The sequence below is a fragment of the Eptatretus burgeri genome, chromosome 17, assembly GCF_056783735.1.
Source record: "Eptatretus burgeri isolate ZD-2024b chromosome 17, Ebu_testis_v1, whole genome shotgun sequence".
Classification (NCBI taxonomy): domain Eukaryota; kingdom Metazoa; phylum Chordata; class Myxini; order Myxiniformes; family Myxinidae; genus Eptatretus; species Eptatretus burgeri.
Window position 1 is genome coordinate 3638126 of NC_140977.1, and position 23255 is coordinate 3661380.

General features: G+C 43.3%; 1 protein-coding gene across 4 annotated transcripts; it reads left to right on the forward strand.

Moving 5' to 3' along the window:
- Nucleotides 1-1675: 1675 nt before the first annotated feature.
- Nucleotides 1676-22008, forward strand: LOC147009131 (uncharacterized). 4 transcript variants are annotated; one of them, XM_085862818.1, is made up of 8 exons: nt 1676-1825; nt 4623-4900; nt 5847-5948; nt 6472-6615; nt 11491-15359; nt 15682-15919; nt 17507-20077; nt 20288-22008. In XM_085862818.1, exons 2-5 carry the CDS (start codon nt 4852-4854, stop codon nt 12633-12635), a joined length of 1440 nt encoding a protein of 479 aa, XP_085718944.1. In that variant the 5' UTR covers nt 1676-1825; nt 4623-4851; the 3' UTR covers nt 12636-15359; nt 15682-15919; nt 17507-20077; nt 20288-22008. The 4 variants fall into 4 exon arrangements, with proteins under 4 accessions (XP_085718944.1, XP_085718945.1, XP_085718947.1 ...); XM_085862819.1 differs by having other exon boundaries at nt 4623-4769; nt 4838-4900; nt 11491-15919; XM_085862821.1 differs by lacking the exon at nt 15682-15919 and having other exon boundaries at nt 11491-14257; nt 19907-20077.
- Nucleotides 22009-23255: the final 1247 nt, after the last annotated feature.

Here is a 23255-nt window from a genome sequence, read left to right on the forward strand (position 1 = left end):
ACCTGATATTTTTTAAATGTCACGTTTTTTAGACTCAAACCCGGTATTTTTTGAAATGACATGTTTTAAGATGCAAACCCAGTATTTTTTTTTAAATGTCAAGTTTTCAGACTCAAACCCGGTATTTTTTAAAATGTCACATTTTAAGACTCAAACACGGAATTTTTTAAAATGTCACGTTTTAAGACTCAAACACGGTATTTTTAAAATGTCATGTTTTAGACTCAAACCCGGTATTTTTGAAATGTCACGTTTTAAGACTCAAACCCGGTATTATTAAAATGTCACGTTTTCAGACTCAAACCCGGTATTTTTAAGATGTCACCTTTTTCGACTCAAACCTGGTATTTTTTGAAATGACACGTTTTAAGACGAAAAATGGCGTGTGGTGATGAACTGAATGAACCACTGGACTGTGAGCATGCTCGCTGTTTTTTTTGTTTGTTTTTTGTTTTCCTTGTCAAGGCTCGTGTGAGAGCAAACACCCAAAGCACGGCAGGGGGGGGGGATGAGAAAAGAGGGGGGAGGGCATGAGACAAGAGGGGGGCATGAGACAAGAGGGGCGGGAGAGGGAAGGACAAAACAGTGGGGAACAGAGACATGAGGAGATCTGTGGAAGGGAGAGGGATGGAGTGGGGAACATGTGGAAGAGAAGATGGAGATTACAGGGACTTTCAGGAAGGAAAGCAGCGAATTTGAAGGAGGTGGGTTTGGGGTGGATTAACGGGGGTAGAAAAGATCAAGAATTTGGATGGGGGATGACAAGAGGTGGTGGTGAATGGCTGTTTTGAAGGCCTGGAGGGAAGAATGGGATTGAACAGAGTGAGGGAGTTCATTCCAAAGGCGGGAAAAGACGAGGAATGAAAGAGTGAAGCGATTCGTGATTTTACATCTCCAACTGGACCGTTCCAGCATGCGGCGTGCTCATTGGCCAGCGTCATCTTGGCCTTTCATTGGCTGAGCGGCGGATGTGACCTTTCCTGAACCCCGTAAGCCAGGTGTTGACTTTGCCACTCGGGTGGCTGGCTTGGGATCCTCGGGTCATGAGTTGAAGCTCTGTTGGCTGCTCAAGTAACACCAGGTGGGGTTGATTCAGCTTGTCATCCTTCTGAGGTCGGCGAAATAAGAACCCGTGTGCTGGTAGAGGGGTGCAGCATCAACGGCAGAGCCAGAGCCATGCTTCCAAGAAATGATAGCTCCCGGCAGCCAAGCTCCCATTCCCAAGAACAGAGTGGAGTTAACCCCGTGAATCCGTGATCACTCATTGGCTGTGACCCCGGGGAAATTCCACACGGACACCATAAACTGATCGGTCAGGTCCAAGACACCAACACCTTGGTACAACACTTGGAGATCGGGAGAAAATCTGAGGTCTTCTCCCACAGACACCCAGACCTTTCCACGTGGGGGGGGGGGGGGGGTTCCAAACACGTGATCAACTCGTTTTATTATTGACGGGAATTACACACCAAGACTAACAGAGTAACATGTTTGATGAAAGAACCGTTTCCCGCCATCCCGAACCCAGATCCGAAACAACACTGAATTGGACACCAAGACGTGTGCAAACCGATATCCGGCTCTGGACACCTTTCCGAGGAACATTTTATGAACATGACAAGTGGAAGAAGCTTTTTTTTTTAAAATAAATCATGGAAATCACGAAAATAAATTACTTAATAAATAAATAAATAAATAAGGATTGATCCGGGATGGAATGAAAAACTGGGCAAGTCAGGTGATTTGATTCGTGAATCTGCCGTCTTGGACTCGTGGATGAGATGGTTTGGAGACGAAACGGGGCACATGGTTCACTCTCCTTATGGTACCGTACATTACTACACCTTACCTCACAGTACTATACTTTACCACACCTTACCTCACAGTACCGTACATTACTACACCTTACCTACTATACTTTACCACACCTTACCTCACAGTACTATACTTTACCACACCTTACCTCACAGTACTATACTTTACCACACCTTACCTCACAGTACCGTACTTTACCACACCTTACCTCACAGTACTATACTTTACCACACCTTACCTCACAGTACCGTACATTACTACACCTTACCTACTATACTTTACCACACCTTACCTCACAGTACCGTACTTTACCACACCTTACCTCACAGTACCATACTTTACCACACCTTACCTCACAGTACTATACTTTACCACACCTTACCTCACAGTACCGTACTTTACCACACCTTACCTCACAGTACCGTACTTTACCACACCTTACCTCACAGTACTGTACTTTACCACACCTTCTCACAGTACCGTACTTTACCACACCTTACCTCACAGTACCGTACTTTACCACACCTTACCTCACAGTACCATACTTTACCACACCTTACCTCACAGTACCGTACTTTACCACACCTTACCTCACAGTACCATACTTTACCATACCTTACCTCACAGTACCATACTTTACCATACCTTACCTCACAGTACTATACTTTACCACACCTTACCTCACAGTACTATACTTTACCACACCTTACCTCACAGTACCATACTTTACCACACCTTACCTCACAGTACCGTACTTTACCACACCTTACCTCACAGTACCGTACTTTACCACACCTTACCTCACAGTACTATACTTTACCACACCTTACCTCACAGTATTATACTTTACCACACCTTACCTCACAGTACTATACTTTACCACACCTTACCTCACAGTACTATACTTTACCACACCTTACCTCACAGTACTATACTTTACCACACCTTACCTCACAGTACCGTATATTACCACACCTTACCTCACAGTACCGTATATTACCACACCTTACCTCACAGTACCGTATATTACCACACCTTACCTCACAGTACCATACTTTACCACACCTTATCTCACAGTACCGTACTTTACCACATCTTACCTCACAGTACCATACTTTACCACACCTTATCTCACAGTACCATACTTTACCACACCTTATCTCACAGTACCGTACTTTACCACATCTTACCTCACAGTACCATACTTTACCACACCTTATCTCACAGTACCGTACTTTACTACACCCTACCTCACAGTACTATACTTTACCACACCTTATCTCACAGTACCATACTTTACCACATCTTACTTCACAGTACCATACTTTACCACACCTTATCTCACAGTACCATACTTTACCACACCTTATCTCACAGTACCGTACTTTACCACATCTTACCTCACAGTACCATACTTTACCACACCTTATCTCACAGTACCGTACTTTACTACACCCTACCTCACAGTAATGTACTTTTCGACACCATACCTTACAATACCGTACTTTACCACACCTTACCTCACAGTACTATACTTTACCACACCTTACCTCACAGTACCGTATATTACCACACCTTACCTCACAGTACCGTATATTACCACACCTTACCTCACAGTACCGTATATTACCACACCTTACCTCACAGTACCGTATATTACCACACCTTACCTCACAGTACCATACTTTACCACACCTTATCTCACAGTACCGTACTTTACCACATCTTACCTCACAGTACCATACTTTACCACACCTTATCTCACAGTACCATACTTTACCACACCTTATCTCACAGTACCGTACTTTACCACATCTTACCTCACAGTACCATACTTTACCACACCTTATCTCACAGTACCGTACTTTACTACACCCTACCTCACAGTAATGTACTTTTCGACACCATACCTTACAATACCATACTTTACCACACCTTATCTCACAGTACCATACTTTACCACACCTTATCTCACAGTACCATACTTTACCACACCTTATCTCACAGTACCATACTTTACCACACCTTATCTCACAGTACCATACTTTACCACACCTTATCTCACAGTACCGTACTTTACCACATCTTACCTCACAGTACCATACTTTACCACACCTTATCTCACAGTACCGTACTTTACTACACCCTACCTCACAGTAATGTACTTTTCGACACCATACCTTACAATACCGTACTTTACCACACCTTACCTCACAGTACTATACTTTACCACACCTTACCTCACAGTACCGTATATTACCACACCTTACCTCACAGTACCGTATATTACCACACCTTACCTCACAGTACCGTATATTACCACACCTTACCTCACAGTACTGTATATTACCACACCTTACCTCACAGTACCGTACTTTACCACATCTTACCTCACAGTACCGTACTTTACCACATCTTACCTCACAGTACCATACTTTACCACACCTTACCTCACAGTACTATACTTTACCACACCTTACCTCACAGTACCGTATATTACCACACCTTACCTCACAGTACCGTATATTACCACACCTTACCTCACAGTACCATACTTTACCACACCTTATCTCACAGTACCGTACTTTACCACATCTTACCTCACAGTACCATACTTTACCACACCTTATCTCACAGTACCATACTTTACCACACCTTATCTCACAGTACCGTACTTTACCACATCTTACCTCACAGTACCATACTTTACCACACCTTATCTCACAGTACCGTACTTTACTACACCCTACCTCACAGTAATGTACTTTTCGACACCATACCTTACAATACCGTACTTTACCTCACAGTCTGAAATCTCTCCGGTGAAGATCACAGAGCGAACCCCCCGGGATCCACGAGCGGTTCCAGTCGAGGAAACTCGCTCGTTCCTGGAGGTTCTCCCACAGACCGCGGGTCCAGCGTCGGTCCACCCGAGGATGAGGAGTCGGGACCCGGTACGTGTCGTTCTCTCCGCACCGTCACGTTCTGGTGGTTCCCAGTAAATGGATTGTTTTTGTTTCAGGTTTTATTGTGAAGATGCAGGTGAAGTCTGAATTTGTCGATGATTCGTTCCCTCAACATGAAGGTTTGAACCACAAACACGTTGTTGATGTAGTTTTATTGTTTCTTATAATGTTACAAACCAGAGTAAACTTTTACACAGTATATCAGAACTTGTTTCTCCAAAAGTACAAATATCCATCAAGTTCCGTTTTTAAATGTGAATATAAATCCCCAAACTGGTGATTGGACGGGGTCCGCTTTGTCACGGGCGGCTGAGGGGGGGGGGGCGAACGCGTTGGGACAGGCGGCCAAGGGGGCAAACGCATCAGTTGAGCCGACCGAGGGGGCGAATGCCTCAGTGCAGGTGGCCAAGGGGGCGAACACATCGGCGCAGGTGACGGGGGAGGCGAACGCGTTGGCGCAGGCGACCGAGGGTGGGGGGCGAACGTGTCAGCAAAGGCGACCGAGGGGGTGAACGCGTCGGCGCATATGACCAAGAGGGGGAGGCGAACGTGTTGGTGCAGATGACCGAGGGGGCGAACGCGTCGGCCCAGGTGACCGAGAGGGGGTGCGAACATGTCGGTGCAGATGACCGGGGAGGGGGCGAACGCGTCGGTGCAGATGACCGGGGGGCGCGAACGCGTCGGCGCAGATGACGGAGGGGGTGGGCGAATGCGTCGGCACAGGCGACCGAGAGGGGGTGCGACCGCGTCGGTGCAGGTGGCCAAGGATGGCGAAGGCGCAGCTGAACCGGGGGCGGGGGGTGAACGCGTCGGTGCATGCAGCCAAGGGGGACGAACACGTCGCATGCGACCGAGGGGGGGGCGAACGCGTCAGCACAAGCGACCGAGGGGGGCGAATGCATCGGCGCTGGTGAACGGGGGGGGTGGTGAACGCGTCGGTGCACGCAGCCAAGGGGGGCGAACGCGTCGGCGCAGGCGGCCGTGGGAGGCAATGTGGTCGGGGGTTGGGGTGGAGTGCACCCATATTGTTCAAGTTGATCGGGGTGGGGAATTGTTTTCTTTCAGATTTGATTATGAAGGTGAAGGTGGAGTCTGACTTTGTGGAGGAATCATCTCAAGACCAAGGTGTTGATGACATCATTCTGAATGTTCCATTGACGGCCAATTGTGAGTGTACATTGTATGCAAGCACTTCTCCGAAAGATGTTGTTGGTCTAGCTTCAAGATCGTACAGGGTAGACGAGTGGGGCACCCCGTATTCTTGGAGACTAATGAAGAGGGTGCATCAAGGTCATCCAGGCCATAGAAGGGACATGTGGAAGGTGTTGCCGGGGATGGGGGTGTCTGTGTCGTTTCCTTATTTTTATTATTCTTCCCTCATCAGATATTCGTCCTTTTGTTATTGTTATCTTCCCCTACTCAGCCAGAGAAATATTTTGTGTTCTTTTTTAAAATAAAGTTTCTTCCTTTAGGTGTTGTAAGTTACAACTCAGAGAGGAGTTAATTATTTTGATTTTCCAAACTGTAAGCACATTGAGACAGGGTGAGACGTTTGTTCTCCATTTTATCGTATTTTCCTTGCTTGGATATCTGACCTTTTTGTTTCAAGAAGTCATATTTTTTTTTTTTGTTTCTTTGGATTTACCGATTCATCCTTTCCCATCATGAACTGATGTCGCATCGTTTGCAGGTCAAGTTTATCAAGTGAAGACAGAAAATTTTCAAAGCAACTTTTATCAGAGCTCACAGGATTATTTGAGCAAGCAGGGTGTAAAGCAGGAACAAAGTGATTCCCCACCCAAGGAGCCCAGCAATGCCGCTAAGCTACTGGAAGGTAAGCAGATCCATGCACAGAACACATAAAACATCTGGACTTATTTGGATTGTCCTCTTTATAATGGAATGCTTCATTTCCACCTCGTGTAACCCGAGCGAAGTAGAGAACATGTTTTGCGCATGGCTCTCCATTTGTTTTTATAGCTAACTAGCGTGGATCGGCTCGCCTCGCTCGCTTCTCCACACGTTGTTGTCGAGATTGACGTCACAGATTTGCTGTGTTGTCCTGATTTCCACCAATCATAATACAAACATTTCTTTTCTCCATAAAAAATTTCTACAAATCAAACAAATTTTCGACAGATCATGTATATTAATAGGATTGTCATAATTAATATGTATTTGTGGGAAAATTACACTACACGCCCAGACCAATGATTGAACCCAGGCTTCTGGTGAACCATACCACCGCTCTGCCATTTGGACAACACCGGCCGAGCATGTAATTCTCCTCCATATAAAAACGTGACTCTTTCTGTCACTGTTTGCGGGGCACTCACTGCCAACCATAGGAGCAGCGACTCACTGCCAACCATAGGGGGCTGTTGCTCTACTGCGCGCATGCCTAATAGGCAGAGCTTATGCAACTGTTTCGCCACAAGAACATTTTATAAATTTTATATAAATGGCTAGCAGGATGGCCAAGAGGTACGCACACTCGACTTGAAGCTGTCTAGCCGGGGTTTGAATCCTGACCCAGGTATACACTGTCATCCTAGTGTTTCACAGGTATGGTGATTCATCAATGTGTGTGCCGTCCCTTGGATGTACGTTACACTGGGCATCCTGTTTATTGGCATTATTTGATGGACCACGGACGTTAAAGATCTCACGGTGTCCTTCGTGAAGAATAGGCGAGCTATCGCCAGCACCATGGCTAAATTCCAAATTCTTGCCATAACTACTGCTGGGAAGGCAACGGCAAACCACCCAGCATATAACCCTTGCCAATAAACTGCTTCAGTAGCACCAACACTATTGCATACATGTTTCCACTGGAAAGTTTTGGATGCTTTTTGTATTCAATAAATAAAAATGGGTACTAATTAATAAGGTAGAGTGTGTCTATGTATATAGTGTTATTCACGTGTCTTCAGTAATAGTTGCACTACGTGGGGGCGGGGGGGGTAGGGGATTAAGCTCTCCACGTCCACCGGGTCAATTTGTCACAAGTTGGCGTTTGAGAACACACGACTGCGGCAAATCAGCCTGACAGATCTGGCAACTTCAAGGAATGAATAATTATAAAATAAATACCGCAGCACACCATCGGGCCTCGACTGCTTAAACGGATAACTTAACCATTCACTCAACTGTGACGCGACTGATAGAGAAGAGACGAGACAGAGAGAAGAGAAAACGTGCTTCTCGCACGATGCTTACGCAGGTGGGGTGAGCCCCGGTTCAGCCGGTCCTCGCGGCGCCCTGCGTTTCTCCCCAGCCACGCTCACTGCAAATCAGCATTCATGCCATAAACCACCGTGGATCAGGTAGGAACCATGAAGGAGAGCTCATGGGGCAGCACTACCAAGAGGAAGGACAAGCACGCAGGTTTTCAGACAGGAGCCACGAAGAAGAAGAAGAACACCACCCAGACTCGGCACAGCGTGTGGGCTTGTATTGGTCTTTTGGAATGTCTGATCCCCACAGTGCGTTCCTATTGGTCGACATGGCCATGGCAAGCCGGGGAATATCCACATCATGCACAGTCCTTTTCCCCCGGAACGTGCTTGAATATTCTTTACATTGTCCTGTCTCGTGTCCTCCTGTTGACCCCACAATTGCACTGGGGGTGGGGGGGGTGGGGGTTCCATTAGCTGCAAACTCCCGAGAAAAGCCACATGAGGACAGATTACAACAAGAGAGTGTTCAAAGATGTGGGGAGGTGTGAGGGGGAATGTGAGGCGTAGATATAGACACTTAGGTGGGGTGACGAAATCTTTCTAAACATGTGCCCGTTGCCTTTTATTTAATTACAGCGATTACATTACGCTTATTCTAATATGTACAATTAAATAGCTGTTCTAATCTATGCCCCATTTTACCTTCGAGACCAGATCCATAACACTACATAATATTAGTAGCCCACATTGGACTTGGTCCGAAACGGGGGATTATGGATTTGGTCTCGATTTTTTGTGTGTGTGTGCGTCCGCAACCATATCTCGGACATGGATGGACCAATTTTATTTGTACTTGGCACATAGACAACACATGATTGTATACATTATGCACGTCATTTTTTTTGACATCAGATCCAAGATGGCCGACTGGTGGCCGTTTTAGTTGTAAAAAAACACCTGATGCTGAACACGTCCTCAACCATTTCTCGGACATGCCTTTACCGATGTTCTTTAAACTTGGCACACAGACAATGAATGATGGCTTACATATTAACGTCATGTTTTTTTCCCCCGAGATCGGATCCAAAGATGGCTGACTGGCGACCATTTTAGTTGTTAAAAACCTCAATGTTGAACATGTCCTCAACCATTTCTTGGATATGCATGGTCCGGTTTTTGTTCAAACTTGGCACAAGCACAGTACACAATGGCATACACTAGCACCTAACTTTATTTTGCGATCTGATCAAAGATGGCCGACTGGTAGACTGGCGGCCAGTTTAGTTGTAAATATTGTTGCGGGCCGGGAGTCGGGTGAGAAGACCACTCGGGTGGGGGGGGAGCTATCTCGGCTTCCACCAGACTCCCCGGAATTGTAGGCCGTCGCACGTCGCACATGGATAATTCCGTGACGCGGCGGGTCGCTTAACCGACTGTGGACGTGACTTAGGGTCCTCTGTCTAGTTAATCCGGTTACCTAAAAATAACCACGTGATTTAATTACCGGGGAACACGCCCTCGGTATGCCTTGTCCGAACCGGATCACTCCACCGGATCGGATCACTTTACCGGATCGGATGCAACCGAGCGACACTGCCAAGGACATACCGGCTAAAAGGAACGGATGGTTGGGAATAAAGTCCCAGCGAAGCTAAGATTCGGACCATGCTGGATAAATGGAGGAAAAGACAAAAACGAGCTGGGAACATTTTTAATAATGATTTATTTCCAATGGGGTGAGGAAAGGTATGTGGTACAGGGAATAGGTTTATTGGGGTGTGTTGTGCAGAGATTGGGAAGAGAGGTGTGGTGCAGCAATAAACAAGCAACTTATGAAAGCGAACGCAGAGCAGACCTAACTCAAAAATAATAATAACAATCTTCTGCAGGCTTACTTATATAGACAGGCGCCAGGACACACACGCACACGCACACGCACACAGACACAGACACCCCGATGAAGAGGAATTGAAACAAGACAGGAGAGGAGTTGAGGCTACGGTCTCTCGGTACCCCTGTATAATTCATACGCAGTCCCCGAACGTGCCACCAATATGTTTGGGGGGAATGCTCCGTGGTGCGGTAACCCCTGACAGCTGGCACGTCGTCTCCTGCTTCGGGCAGTTCGCGTTGAGACCGTGGGTGTGAAGGAGGGGCTTGAGTTGGGAGGGTGGAATCAGTGTCGTGTGGGCGGAGAAGAGGAGGAGGAGTCGAAGTGATGACGACAGAAGGGGGAGTCGCAGTCCAGCTTGAGCGGGAGGCGAGGCAGGGCAGAGATAGAAAGAAGGATCCGCTCGGACCTTTATAGGCCCCGCAGCGTGGGGCGGGGGGGCCTGCCAAAAACTTGGTGATGTCACCCGAATCGGGTGCTCTGATTGGCCCCAACCCCCTGCGCGGCCCAGCCGCAATGGCCGGAAGCAGCAACATTCCACTTCCAGCAAGGTGATCCCACGCCGCAAAGATGTCTTGTTCCGACCTCACTACATGATATGAATCGCCCACACCGAACTCCACATCATGACTTGCCTTGCAAGAACCCCCGGGCCATGCCCTGATGACTGGCTGAGGACGTTTGTCCCGCACGCCCGCTCGGGCGCCCCCGACCAGCGTTGGCCAACGCGCCCGGTCCGTGTGCACCACATGGCCCGAGCTGCACAACATGCCACTGCCCGATCGCAGCTTCGCTGGCCGTAGAGGCGAGAAGGTAAGATGTTATGGCAAACCCATGTATAGACAGTAAGATGTGCCCATTCGTGCCCGGCTCTGTATGATAACAAAGTGTCGCGAGCGGCGCATGGCGCCTTTGAGAGAAAGTTCCGTACAACATCTTCCGTTCCGATCCGCCATTACGCACGTGGCCAGCGCTCGTGTTCACCCGATTCTGCTATCGTGTGCGTGGGGCGAAACCCGATCGATATGATTAGTCCAGAAATGGGTTGAAAGGAACGCACCGCTTGTGCCTTGCACACTTGCATCCCACGCAACGTGGTGTGGGGTTGCCTTTCTATTATCGGCCTCGTTACGCGTTCCGTGCCGCGTGGGCGTCATGTTGAGTGCGTTTCCCGTCCATTTGGCGGAAACTACCGCTGCGTGTGCGTTTCACAGGCTGTGTTTTCTATGGAGGGGTGTAGGTGTAATGCCTGCTGGCCCTTTGCTGAGGACCCATCTCACAGCGAAGGGTGCACGTGGCTCAGATTTACCTCAGGAACAATCAGAAAAGAAGAGTAGGAATGAAGTTAGAAATGAAATGAAGAAGGAATTTTGTAAGCAAACCTAGCTATGAGATACTCGTAACGCACGCCCCTGTTGTCCCGCGAGACAAAAGGGAAGGGACTATCTACACGTATATTAATGGAATAACTGTCTTGGGACCACTATCTGTTGGATGCATGCGGTTCTGAGAACCGCAACAATATATGTGGGCTAGCCCTTTAACTCCAAACAGCAAAACTATTAAAACAATGGGGGCTATGACATTTCATGTCTGTTTTACTTGTTTATTGATGCATTTTTGTGAAATGTCTTTTCAGAGAAAGAAATGAAAAAGGTTTCTTGTGCCAAATGTTCCCGTTTATTGGACACAGAAGTTTCTTTCAATCAGCACTTGAACCGGCCATTTTATCAGGAAGGTGACCAGTGTATGAGTGTGTCTAATAAAAATTGCAAGAGGTGTATAAAGACACTGCAAGGGATCCAAAGAAGCGAGAAGATGGAAAAATGTTCTGTTTCCAACAAAGCGTTTAGTTTGTCTTTAAAATTACGTCAAAAATTATACACAGGTGTGAAGCCACACCTGCTTTTGGGTGGTTCTGTGTGCAGCAATGTTTTTCCTCATTGCTCAACGATGAAAAACCATCAAAGAATCGACATGACCGAGAGGTCTTACGAGTGTCCCCAATGCCACAAGACTTTTACTCATCCATCCAAATTATATCAGCATCAAAAAATACACATGGGAGAGAAGCCTTACAAGTGCTCTTTGTGCAGCAAAGTTTTTGCTCATTGCTCATCGATGAAAATGCATCAAAGGATACACACGGGAGAGAAGCCTTACAAGTGCTCTGTGTGCAGCAAAGTTTTTACTCATTGCTCATCGATGAAAATGCATCAAAAAATACACACGGGAGAGAAGCCTTATGAGTGTTCCCAATGCCACAAGATTTTTACTCATTCGTCCAATTTATATCAGCATGAAAAAATACACACGGGGGAGAAGCAATATGAGTGTTCCCAATGCCAGAAGGCTTTTACTTGTTCATCCTATTTATATCAGCATCAAAGGATACACACAGGAGAGAAGCCTTACAAGTGCTCTGTGTGTAGTAAGGATTTTGCTCATTGCTCAACATTGAAAAGACATCAAAGAATACACACGAGAGAGAAGCCCTATAAGTGCTCTGTGTGTGGTAAGGATTTTGCTCATTGCTCATCTATGAAAATGCATCAAAGGATACACACGGGATGGAAGCCCTACGAGTGTTCACAATGCCACAAGGCTTTTACTTATATATCCAATTTATATCAGCATCAAAAAATACACACGGGAGAGAAACCTTACAAGTGCTCTGTGTGCAGCAAAGTCTTTACTCATTGCTCAACAATGAAAAGACATGAAAGAATACACACGAGAGAAGAGCCCGCCTCACGACAGGACAGCACTCCACACCAAAGCTAAAACGTGTCGCCTGTTCAACAACCAACAACTACTCGGCTCCAGATCAATAGTAGAGGATTAAATGACCAAAGCTGGAGCTTAGAGGAGAAGAAAATCATCCTCCTTTGCAATGGTGGTTTCTGTGCATGAAACATGTGGGATGAGTGGTAAAGGAGAAACATTCCTGAACCAATTGAAACAAACAAAGCTGTCAGCCAAGGCCGAAAGAGTTCCACAAAAAAAATTCACTGCAGTACTGTCAATGATCCACAGATACTTGACCCAGGAAAAAAATAAAGGGTAATAACTGACAAAGCAAGACAACAAGCAATTGAAGACATAAATCAGGTGATTCAAGAAGAGCGAGTCAGTATCAAAAAGAAAATTTGGACAAAGAAGAAAAAAATGGACGTTTTTATGGGCAATGTAATATGCCAGATGAAAATGCGTGAGAAAAGAAAGTGCAAACACCTGGGAACAGATAATCCGAAGACTATGCCCTGATAAAGTTAATTTTAATAGGGCAGCACTAAACACAAAGAAAAACAATATCCTCAAACAGAAAATATTCACTGAGGAGGAATTAAGAATAAGAAATGAACAAACTGAAGAAGCAATAAGAAATGACTGGTGACCGAAAATGGCGAACTACCACCAATGCCACAATGGAATGACGGGACATAAGTTCAGGATGAGATTCCCAGAGTACAAACTCCCAAAGAAAAGGAACAACCAACATGACTTACTAATGCTACAGAGAGGGTAGAACAAGAGAGGAAAACAGAAACAGATGAGATTTCAAATTAATTTAAACTCCAAATACATCAGATAACAAGGAAAATAAAAAAACTATGATGAGGCCAAGAAGAGAAGAAACCAAAATCAGCAGTTTGAAAACAACTCGAAAGCGTTCTACCGAGAGCGAGGAAAACAGAAACAAAATGTGACAACTCCCTCTAAAAAAAGAGGACCTAGAAAGTTTTGGAAAGGTATATTTGAAGACGAAAAAGAACATAACAAGGAAGCAGAATGGATACGACACTTGGAAAATAAAAAGCACCAAGTTACAGGAAATGCACCCAATGATAATTGATGAAGAAAAAATTAGAAAATATCTCCAAAGAGCACCGAACTACAAATGCCCAGGTCCGGATGGGATTTTGAACTTCTGGCAAAAGCAACTACATGCTCTCCACCCTCACTGTGCTCGAGTATTTAACGAACTCATCCAAGGGAAACAATCAATGGACAAATGGCTCAAAGAAGGCAACACTTCTGATTCCCAAATCTGAAGAAACCCATCACCGATGCAGTTTACGACCATCTCACTCAATAAGGAGCTTTCGAGGCAGAGCAGAAAAGATGTAAAAGGGGATGTTATGGAACAATATACCATTTATTGTTAAATAAAACCATCCTCGAAAACTGCAAGCTCTGACAAATGACCTTATCCGATTACAAAAAAGCCTTTCACAGTCTCCCACTTTCATGGATTATAAAATGCATGCAAGAATACAAAAATGATCCCCAGATAGTCACACTGATTGAGAAAGCAATGATACTCTGGAACACAACTCTGATACCTCCTTACATGGAAGGAAAGATTGAAATCCCAGGAGTAAAGATGTGACGTATCTTACAAGGTTAGTCTTTCCCCCCTCCTGCTTTGTGTAGCTCTGGACCCACTGAGTAACCTCATCAATGAACAAGGACATGGATACAATCTGATATGTAATAGAAAAATGACAAAAGAAACAAGAAAGGTAACATATCCACTGAACATGGATGATTGAAAAATCTTCACTCCAAATGATAAGAAATTGGCAGATCAACTCAGAATAGTAAAGCAGTACTCGGAGGACATCCGAATGGAGTTTGATCTTGACAAATGTGCCAAGTGCACATTTGTACAAGGAAAGACAAAAAGAACAGACAACATTTCAATCGATCAAAGTACAACAATACAGGAAGTATCAAATGAGGCATCCGACAAATACTTAGAAATAGAAGAAGTCCCCCAGGTACAACACAAAACAATGCATAAAATAATCAATAAAGAGTACTGACACAGAATAAGACTAATTCTGAAGTCATCTCTCTCCCCAAGAAGCAAAACCAAAGCTATAAATCAACTTTCAGTGCCGGTATTCCAATATAGCTGTGCAATTACAAACTGGCCACAATTGAAGATCAACAATCTAGACACCAAAACAAGGAAACTTTGAGCTATTCACAAGATATTCTACAAAAACCGATGCATATTGAGGTTGTATGCCTGGTGCTGGCTTAATGGTTAGGGTGGTGGGCTTGGGATCTGAGGATCCTGAGTTCAAATCCCCCTCGGCTGTTGAACTTACACCAGGTGAGGTTGACTCTGCCTGTCATCCTTCCGAGGTCGGCAAAATGAGTACCAGTTTGCTGGTATCCTGTGTCCGAGTGGCGACCCGTCCAGGATTGTGCCCAATAGCCAAGGAGACTGTGCTTAGACAGCACCAATGCTCTGCACAGAGTCTGGTCCCAGTGGATGGATGGATGGATAAAATGTTCCAATCAGAGAAACCCAACGTTGTTTCACCTTGGCATTATCACTCAATATCATTATCACTCATTATTCTTATCAGTAGCACCATCTCCATCTGGTTTCTTAAAAATGAGCCAGAGGTATCATGGCTTTCCTTCCAGAACACCCAAATTCCACGTTTAAGTGGTTTGGTTCAGTTTAACGTGTTGACATCTGCTTTTAAGGTATGATACATTTAGCGGTTTCTTTGAGTTGTCTTCTATTCAATATCTCTTCTAATATATCACCTCATTTGATCAATCACAAATTTATTCTGAGTGGCGAAAGCATTACCAACCCCAAAAAGCAATCTATTTTCATTATCATTCCTTTGCAGTTGAAATCTAATTTTAAGTCCATACAGAACTTTATCATAATCACAAAATCCAAATATACCTTTAAGAGGAACTGCCACAGTAAAAATATTACCTGCTTTTGAATCATCACTATACATTCCTTTTCTTTGACTATAACTAGGGTCTGTGTTTGTTCCTGTTGACATATCAGGCAGAAGACCTTTGGCAGATACCTTACCCATTTATCACTAAATGGATATAGTGTAAATTTCATCATTTCAGATGTAGCAGAGACATAAATCAACCGCTTCAACTTCTTGTGTTCCAATATACAAACAAACTCTATCAAACATTTTCCAGAAGAAATCATTTACGAGGTTGGCGTTTCTGTTATTCCCAGCCTTCGTTTCTTGTGATGTAAATTTACTTTCACTATCAACTAAATTCAAGTAAGTTTGTTGATTATTTATTTCAAAACTTTTTGGCCCATTTGTATTCCTTTCTATTCCAGTTATTCCATTTACCTTGAAGTTGTCTTCCTTTTTAATGGAGTTTGAGATGATAATGGTATCATCCAAATCATAGATACGATCAATTACTTTTATACTTGTATTTATTTCGTAAAAAAATTAAAACTTTTGAAACCCCGACCCTAATATTTGAATTATTTTCTGTCTTTCTTGGAGAGACAACTGAGTTTTGCCTTTCTTAATTTCTTTAATTGCTTGTAATTTATGGGATTCCTTTTGAACATCTTTTATACTTTTTATAGCACCCACTACATTTCCCACAGCAGAAGCAGTTGAACCAATTAGGTCTTTATGTTTAAGAATAGTTGAACCTATACCCATTAAAGTATCAATTATCCCATCTCCTTTATTTCTAAATTGATGTCCTACACCCTGTTGTCGCTTAGGTTTATAGTATCCTCTACCAAGATACATGCCTTCACCCTTATAGTGTGGGAAAAGGAACATCCCATCCCCTGTAATTATTTTATATTTTCCCAACTCGTGTTTCCTCACAATAACCATCGTATTTATTTATTGGAAAACTTCACGTAGGTAAATTCTGATGGATATAATTTCTCCATTAAAAGAAATCATGCGATTATCTTGGTTGGTTATCCTAAAATTTACTCTGTATATGGTTTTTCCATACACAGGAAGATAAACCAGATTTTTGGTTCCATATTGAATGTATAACCAATTGGGGTTGAGTATGCGCTGAATGAAAATATTGTATTTGTTCTTATTCCACCATTATAAGCACCATCAATCAAATCACAGTGAATTAATACCGAATTTATGCCTGAGGATATTTGAATGACATTACACTGGAAAACATCCCATTAGTTTCAATCTTTTTTGAGGAGAAACCCAATAACTCTAAATGAATTGGAAATTTTAATCAACCTTCGTAGGTTGTTTAATCTTTTTAATTTTTAAGTTTAATCGTTGATTTTGAAGTATGTTTTTGAATATCTATAACAATATTTTTGGTTCATCACCTTGTTCTTTAATAACGCGAGCAATTTTGGAAGTTATTTGGGAAATCTCGTATGCTCCGGGTGAAGCTGTTATAGTTTTGTTACTGCTTCCCAGATTATAACGAAACTTGTCATTTTTCTCTGTGATTATATTATAAGTTCGGGTATTGTAAGTTTCCATAGACAATAAAGATGCTTCATATTCTTTTGTGGGGTAAAGTTGTAAGGGGGTATGGGAATGAAGCCGTGTAATCACTTGTCATGAAATTAAAACTAAGGATTGTGCTTCTCATCTTATTTAATATCGGATAAAATGTCTTTGTATTGACAGTTATTAATTATTTTCATATTCATTAACTGGTCTAAAATGGCTGATGCTTCATTAAAGCAATAGTTGTTTTCAGCCTTCCTACTACCTAACAGCCATAACAGTCTATTCACCAATACAATTGTGATGGGTCATTTGGAAGAATGTTAACATGTTGTGAAGATATACCTGAACCAAGCTTACCTAAATGTTTCTCCTCATTCTTCTTACTTTTACCAGCAACAGAAACTCCATAATCAAGTGAGTCGAGTAAATCAATATCCTCTATCATCCTGTTTTTTTTTATCATCCTCATTCAATGGTTCAACAAAATGACTTGAACCTTGGAGACCATCTTGAGAAACATTAATCTGGGAGTTAGTTTTATGCTTGGACAAGGAGAACTCAAGAACATCAGTTCATCAATGAATATCAACACCTTTGCATCAACACTAGATATAACTGTGCTGAATCTTCTGTTGGTATGAAACCAGCTGTTGTTTTTGAATATGATGAATATTCATTGTTCTGGAATAGCCTTCACAACATAATCAGGAAGTCGATTTACCTTTCTCTGTTCTTGGAATTGTTCTTCATCTTCATATTCTAATTCTTCTATATCTCCTTATTCTTGCTTTGTAATTTGACTAAAATAATTTAGCATTTGAACTTTTTTTGGAGTATATTCTACTATTGTAGAAATAGGGACTTCTATCAGTTTGTTGAAGAGTTTTTAAAAGCAGTTTTAAAAATTTCTCTTGTTTACATTCATACGCTTCTTCGCCCGTTAGTTTTTATCTCCGTTTCTTCTTGACATCTTCCTGTTCCTTTACAACTTTTGAAACTAACTTCTGATGTTCCTCAAACCTTCTAGCTCTTTCATTTGCTTCCATTGTCTGCATTTATTAATTGAAAAATATTGCAATGCGAACCACCACTTACCATCCAGCAGGGAATGGTATGTTGGAGTATTTCCACCATCAACTCAATTTTTCCATGAAAGCACATGAACACTCCACACACTGGACGGATGTCATACCTATGGTCTTGCTTGGTACATGAGTTGCTCTAAAAGATGCCCTTGGATGCTCCACTGCAGAGTTAGTGTATGGTGCATCGCTTCGTCTCTCAGGAGAATTCTACTCAGTGTCCGATGACACCTTTCCTGATGCCATCAACTATGCTGGCCAACTTTGTTCGGCCATGCAGGGCCTCCGGGCGACACCGACATGTGCACCTTCGTCACGGCCAGTTTTTATTCCCCAGGATTTTTGTAATTGCACCCACTTATTCGTACAGCATGATGCTGTGTGGATACCCTTGCAGAAACCATATGACGGACCTTGAAAAGTTCTACAGTACTCTGAGAAGAACTTCATACCTCATATTAACGATGGTCATGAGACGGTCTCCATAGATCACTTGAAGCCAGCTTTTCCTGGTGCAGCACCAGAACCGACCCCACCACTGACCACCATCGACCACAATACCCTTACCGTGGTATACGACTCACTCTGGTCATCATGTACATGTCCCAGCACGATATTTATGAGAGTACATTTTGCTGTCGACCATTTCTCTTTGCAGTGACTTATTTTTACATGGACAGCCAACATCTCTAATTCCACAACGTTATGGATCTTGTTTGTACCTTCCATTCGATTAACGCACGAAGAGAGGGAGGACTTCTCTGCATCATAATGCCTTGATTTTTTATAATATGTAAATGGCTTGAGCTCTGGTTTATCGGGGGGGGGGGGGGGATTTCCGGTACCAAGTGAGCGGGAAGAAGGATGAGTGGGTTGGACGGTGGTGGTTTGAATAAAGGGAATCGACTCGGAGAAGAAAATATTTTGCCACGTTTTGTTCCTTCTGATTACTCCAATGCAGGACTGTACCTATTTGGTCTTCCATTTGATTTGAAGCCTGGTGTTGGCTTAGTGGTTAGGGTGGTGGCTTGGGATCCTAGGGTCCTGAGATCAAGCCCCATTGGGCCGCTGAATTAATACACCAGGAGGTTGACTCAGCCTGTCATCCTTCCGAGGTCGGCAAAATGAGTACCAGTGCACTGGTAAGGGGGACACTGCATCAGCGGCGTAGCCGCGTCCCAACCAATGATGCAACCAGCAGCCACAGGCTGCACTCGATAGAGAGATTTGATTTGAATTGAACATATTTTAATCCCATTCTGAATTCAATTTAATAATAATGAAAAAAACGTCAGGGTCAGGGTCAGGTGTCCGATCAAAGTGGAACATCTTGGTACCCAGTCATCACTGCCAGCAGTTATAAAGTGACAGTTCTAGTTATGTCTTATTAATTACATAACACACCAGTACACAAACACCACATAAAAGTCCTGGTGAAGGTCTGCAATATCTGATTGCTCTTTTTCTTGTTGTATCTTGTGTGGATGGATTGGTGTGGTATTCGTGCAGGCACGATGGGCTGAATGGCCTGCACCTGCGTGAGATATCCTTGTTTCCTTATTTTGTAATGATGTGATTTGCAAGATCGAATTTGCCCGAGTCAGATGAAACGTTTCAGTCTCGGTGAATCTTAATCATGTGAGTTTGTCTGTACTGACTAGATATTTTTGTTTGTGGATTCGACTCTTTAAACCTTATGATTTTTTCACAGGTTGGCCCACTTGTCGATGCTCGGCGGCAGGGATCTGAAGAGCACAGTATCTCATCTCATGGTGAAACTTATGACTCACAATCTCGGCTTGAAATTTAGCTGGACAGGGAAGAAAAAAATTGGAGAAACATGCATTCTGTGATTTTAACCATTTGGTCAAAATCATCAAAGGTGAGAACTGACTTGAACCTCTCCTTAATCTGTCAATCGGAAATAAGTTGGTCAAGAGATGTAATGATCAAGAGCTCTACTCAATGAAGAGGCTGAATTTTTCAGTCCGTATTTCAGGATCGAGTCTTCTTGTTTCCCAATGATAATGATTGACTTGTTTGCTTTTCATCCTTAATTTGTTTTTTTGCCTTTCACCTTTTCTTCAAATAGAGATCATCCGAATGAATCCTGCCATCAAGCACGCCACCGATAACGATATAGAGCCGAAAAGAAAGAAGTGGCTCTGTAATGCGAATGATCGGTTTGGTGGTAGTTTCAAGAGACAGAAACAACACAACAAGATGATGGATTAACTAATCATCCTGACGAGTTAACCTCCGCCATCGAAGATCAGAGGTTACTGTTTTCACGCCTTTCTGTTTGTTTGTTTGTTTGTTTGTGAACAGTATTACGGAAATACTCCTCGACGGATTTCGACGAAACTTTGTGGGGGGATTAGGTATGGTCCAAGGATCATGCCAATAGATTTTGGACTTGGTCAAAATCCGCCATAGCGGCCATTCTGAAAAAATATTTGAATTTTTTTTTTTTTGCATTTCTACATGTTTTAAGTAGTTTCCACCCCCCCTCCCCCCAAAAAAAATTAATGTTAGAGAAAAAAAAATATTTTTGCAACTTTTTTTTCAACCAAATTTAGATTTTTTTTTTGCATTTCTACATGTTATAAGTGATTTCCAACAAAAAACATGGCAAAATTATAATTGCGGCTGATTTTGGAACTTCAGGTGGATATACCCACGTAAAATCAATTTCTTTCTCAAGGAATCCAGTTATGACGAATGAATTGAGTATGTAAAAGTTAAAAGTAAATGGGAAAGTTGCAAACTATAACTCTGTGAGCACTGTTGACATCAAATTGAATGAATAAGATATCAGGTTCACTTGAGTGACCTTGCAGTATTGGCGGCGGAGGTTTTGCACTCTACCGAGTGCTCCCCCTCTAGTCTAGTCTATGTAATCATACTGATTTGTGTACATTTCGTATAATCTCCTGACGAGTCCATTCAGTGGAGGTATTGCGAGCTCTTTGACTTCCCAATGAAATAAGTTCATGATTCATGTTTTTTTCATGACGATGTTTTGTATCGATGTTTTGTATCCTACTGTACATTCAAATATGTGTCGATTTTTGTACTTATCCAGTTGTTTGAATTATTTCTTTATTTTGTGCATATGGGTCCGATTTTTGTGAATTGCCGGAGTAGATATGGATGGGTAATTCACGGTTAGCTGTCAGAAATCGGACGGTATATAGGGACGGGTTGTTAACATTTTTTTCAACAAAGCTTTCAACTTTTCAAGTTATTTTTTCAAATTTACAACAAAGCTTTATTATGAGAATATGGAGAAGACAAATGAATTTGGTCTAAAGGTCAAAGGTACAATTTAGCATACGGAAGAAGAAGAACGCCTAATACAAAGCAGCGGTCTTTGCATTTTCAGATGCTTTATAGTTATTATTTTTGTACACACAGTCAAGGCTCATGGAAGGGCTGACAGGATGGCCTAGCTGGTATGCACACTCAACTCTAAGCCATCTAGCTTAGGTTTGATTCTCGACCAAGCTATAAACTGTCATCCTGGTGTTTCACAGGCAGAGCGATTCATCAGTGTGTGTGCTGTCCCTCGGATGGACGTTAAACAAGTGTCCTGTCTGCCGGCATTAGTTGGCAGATGTTAAAGATCCCATGGTGTCTTTCATGAAGAGTCGGCGAGCTATCGCAAATTACAAATTCTTGGCCTAACTCGTTGAACGTCAGGCCTGGCCAGCTGGTTCATGAAGACCCGGGCCAAGCTTTCCCCGGCCGACCCCACAATAAAGGTGGTATTATAGTGACAATGAAAGAAGAAATAGTCAAGGCTCATGGAAGTGCTAACACGCAACGGACCAGGACATAACATGAAAGGAACAGTAGGAGAAGGGGGAAACACCAACAGCAGGGCAGAGGGAGAAAATAGACGAAGACGGACAAACAGGTAATGATGAGGGGTAGAGGAAAACACAAGGGCTGGATAATATGGAGATACAAGCAAAATTTTCGTAGTAGGGGTGGTTTAATGGATATGAAAAAAGATAATGGTTTTTGGATGGGCAATCATTTGACATGATCGTGAACAGCTGTCTTGATTGAACAAGAATGAGATTGAAGAGAGTGTGGAAGTTGGTTCCACAGGTGGGGAAAAAAGAGGAACTACTGCATGGATGTGAGCAGTGATCCTGGATTTTGGCAGTTTCACGAGGAGGGGGTTGCTGGTGGACCACATGTGTCCTGCAGATACCTAGGGGTGGGGGTGGGGGGTGGACAAAGCATGGAGAGTGCAGAGGGTCAGGTCAGGTATGGGAGTGTGTGCTGGAGCAGCACGTCGCCACGTCCACTTTCTGCCGGTACTCCAAGGGCCTCCGTCTGGCCATCCCCCAGGCAGATCCCGATCTCCTTGAGATGCTGATCAAGCTGTTGCAACCACAAGGGATGTGGTCGGCCCATTGGCCTCCTCCACTCATGAGGTGTCTTCACTGAAAGAATCTGGTGAGCAGAATCAGTGTCAGGAATATGAGCCACATGTCCATGCCACCGCAACTCATGCTCACGGACAACACAGGTAACAAATCTCATCTGAGTATCTCTCAGCAAACACTCGTTGGACACAAAGTCTGACCAGGGAACAAGGAACAAGGAAATCCAACACAGGTGGAGGCCATTCAGCCCATCATGCCTGCGCGAACACCACACCAACTCATCCACACAAGATACAAGAAAGAAAATGCAAAAAAAACGATTTTAATTAATGAAATAAAATATAAAATCCTAATTTTTTTTGGATTTTATTTATTTTTATTTTTATTATCTTGCCAAAACGAAGTTTTGCAAGATATGTCAGTCAGCTTGTATGTTTTTTTTTTGTTTGTTTGTTTTTTTTGTTTGTTTGTCTGTAATCACGTATAAAAAATTCTGCAGAGCACAGTTATCATCGGAAATTTTTGTAACTTCGCATATCAGAGGCCTATAGAAGTCCCTTTCAGTGCCCAAAATTTTGAAGGTTAAGGTCAAAGGTCAAGGTCACTTTGGCGCAAATCAGGGGAGTCGACGAAACCCTTATTTTTTGAGTAATTTTGATC

Coding starts and splice junctions, on each gene's coding strand:
- LOC147009131 (XM_085862818.1), top strand. CDS start 4,852: ATGCAGGTGAAGTCTGAATTTGTCGATGATTCGTTCCCTCAACATGAA. Junction 4,901..5,846: donor TTCGTTCCCTCAACATGAAG/GTTTGAACCACA, acceptor GTTTTCTTTCAG/ATTTGATTATGAAGGTGAAG. Junction 5,949..6,471: donor TGTTCCATTGACGGCCAATT/GTGAGTGTACAT, acceptor CATCGTTTGCAG/GTCAAGTTTATCAAGTGAAG.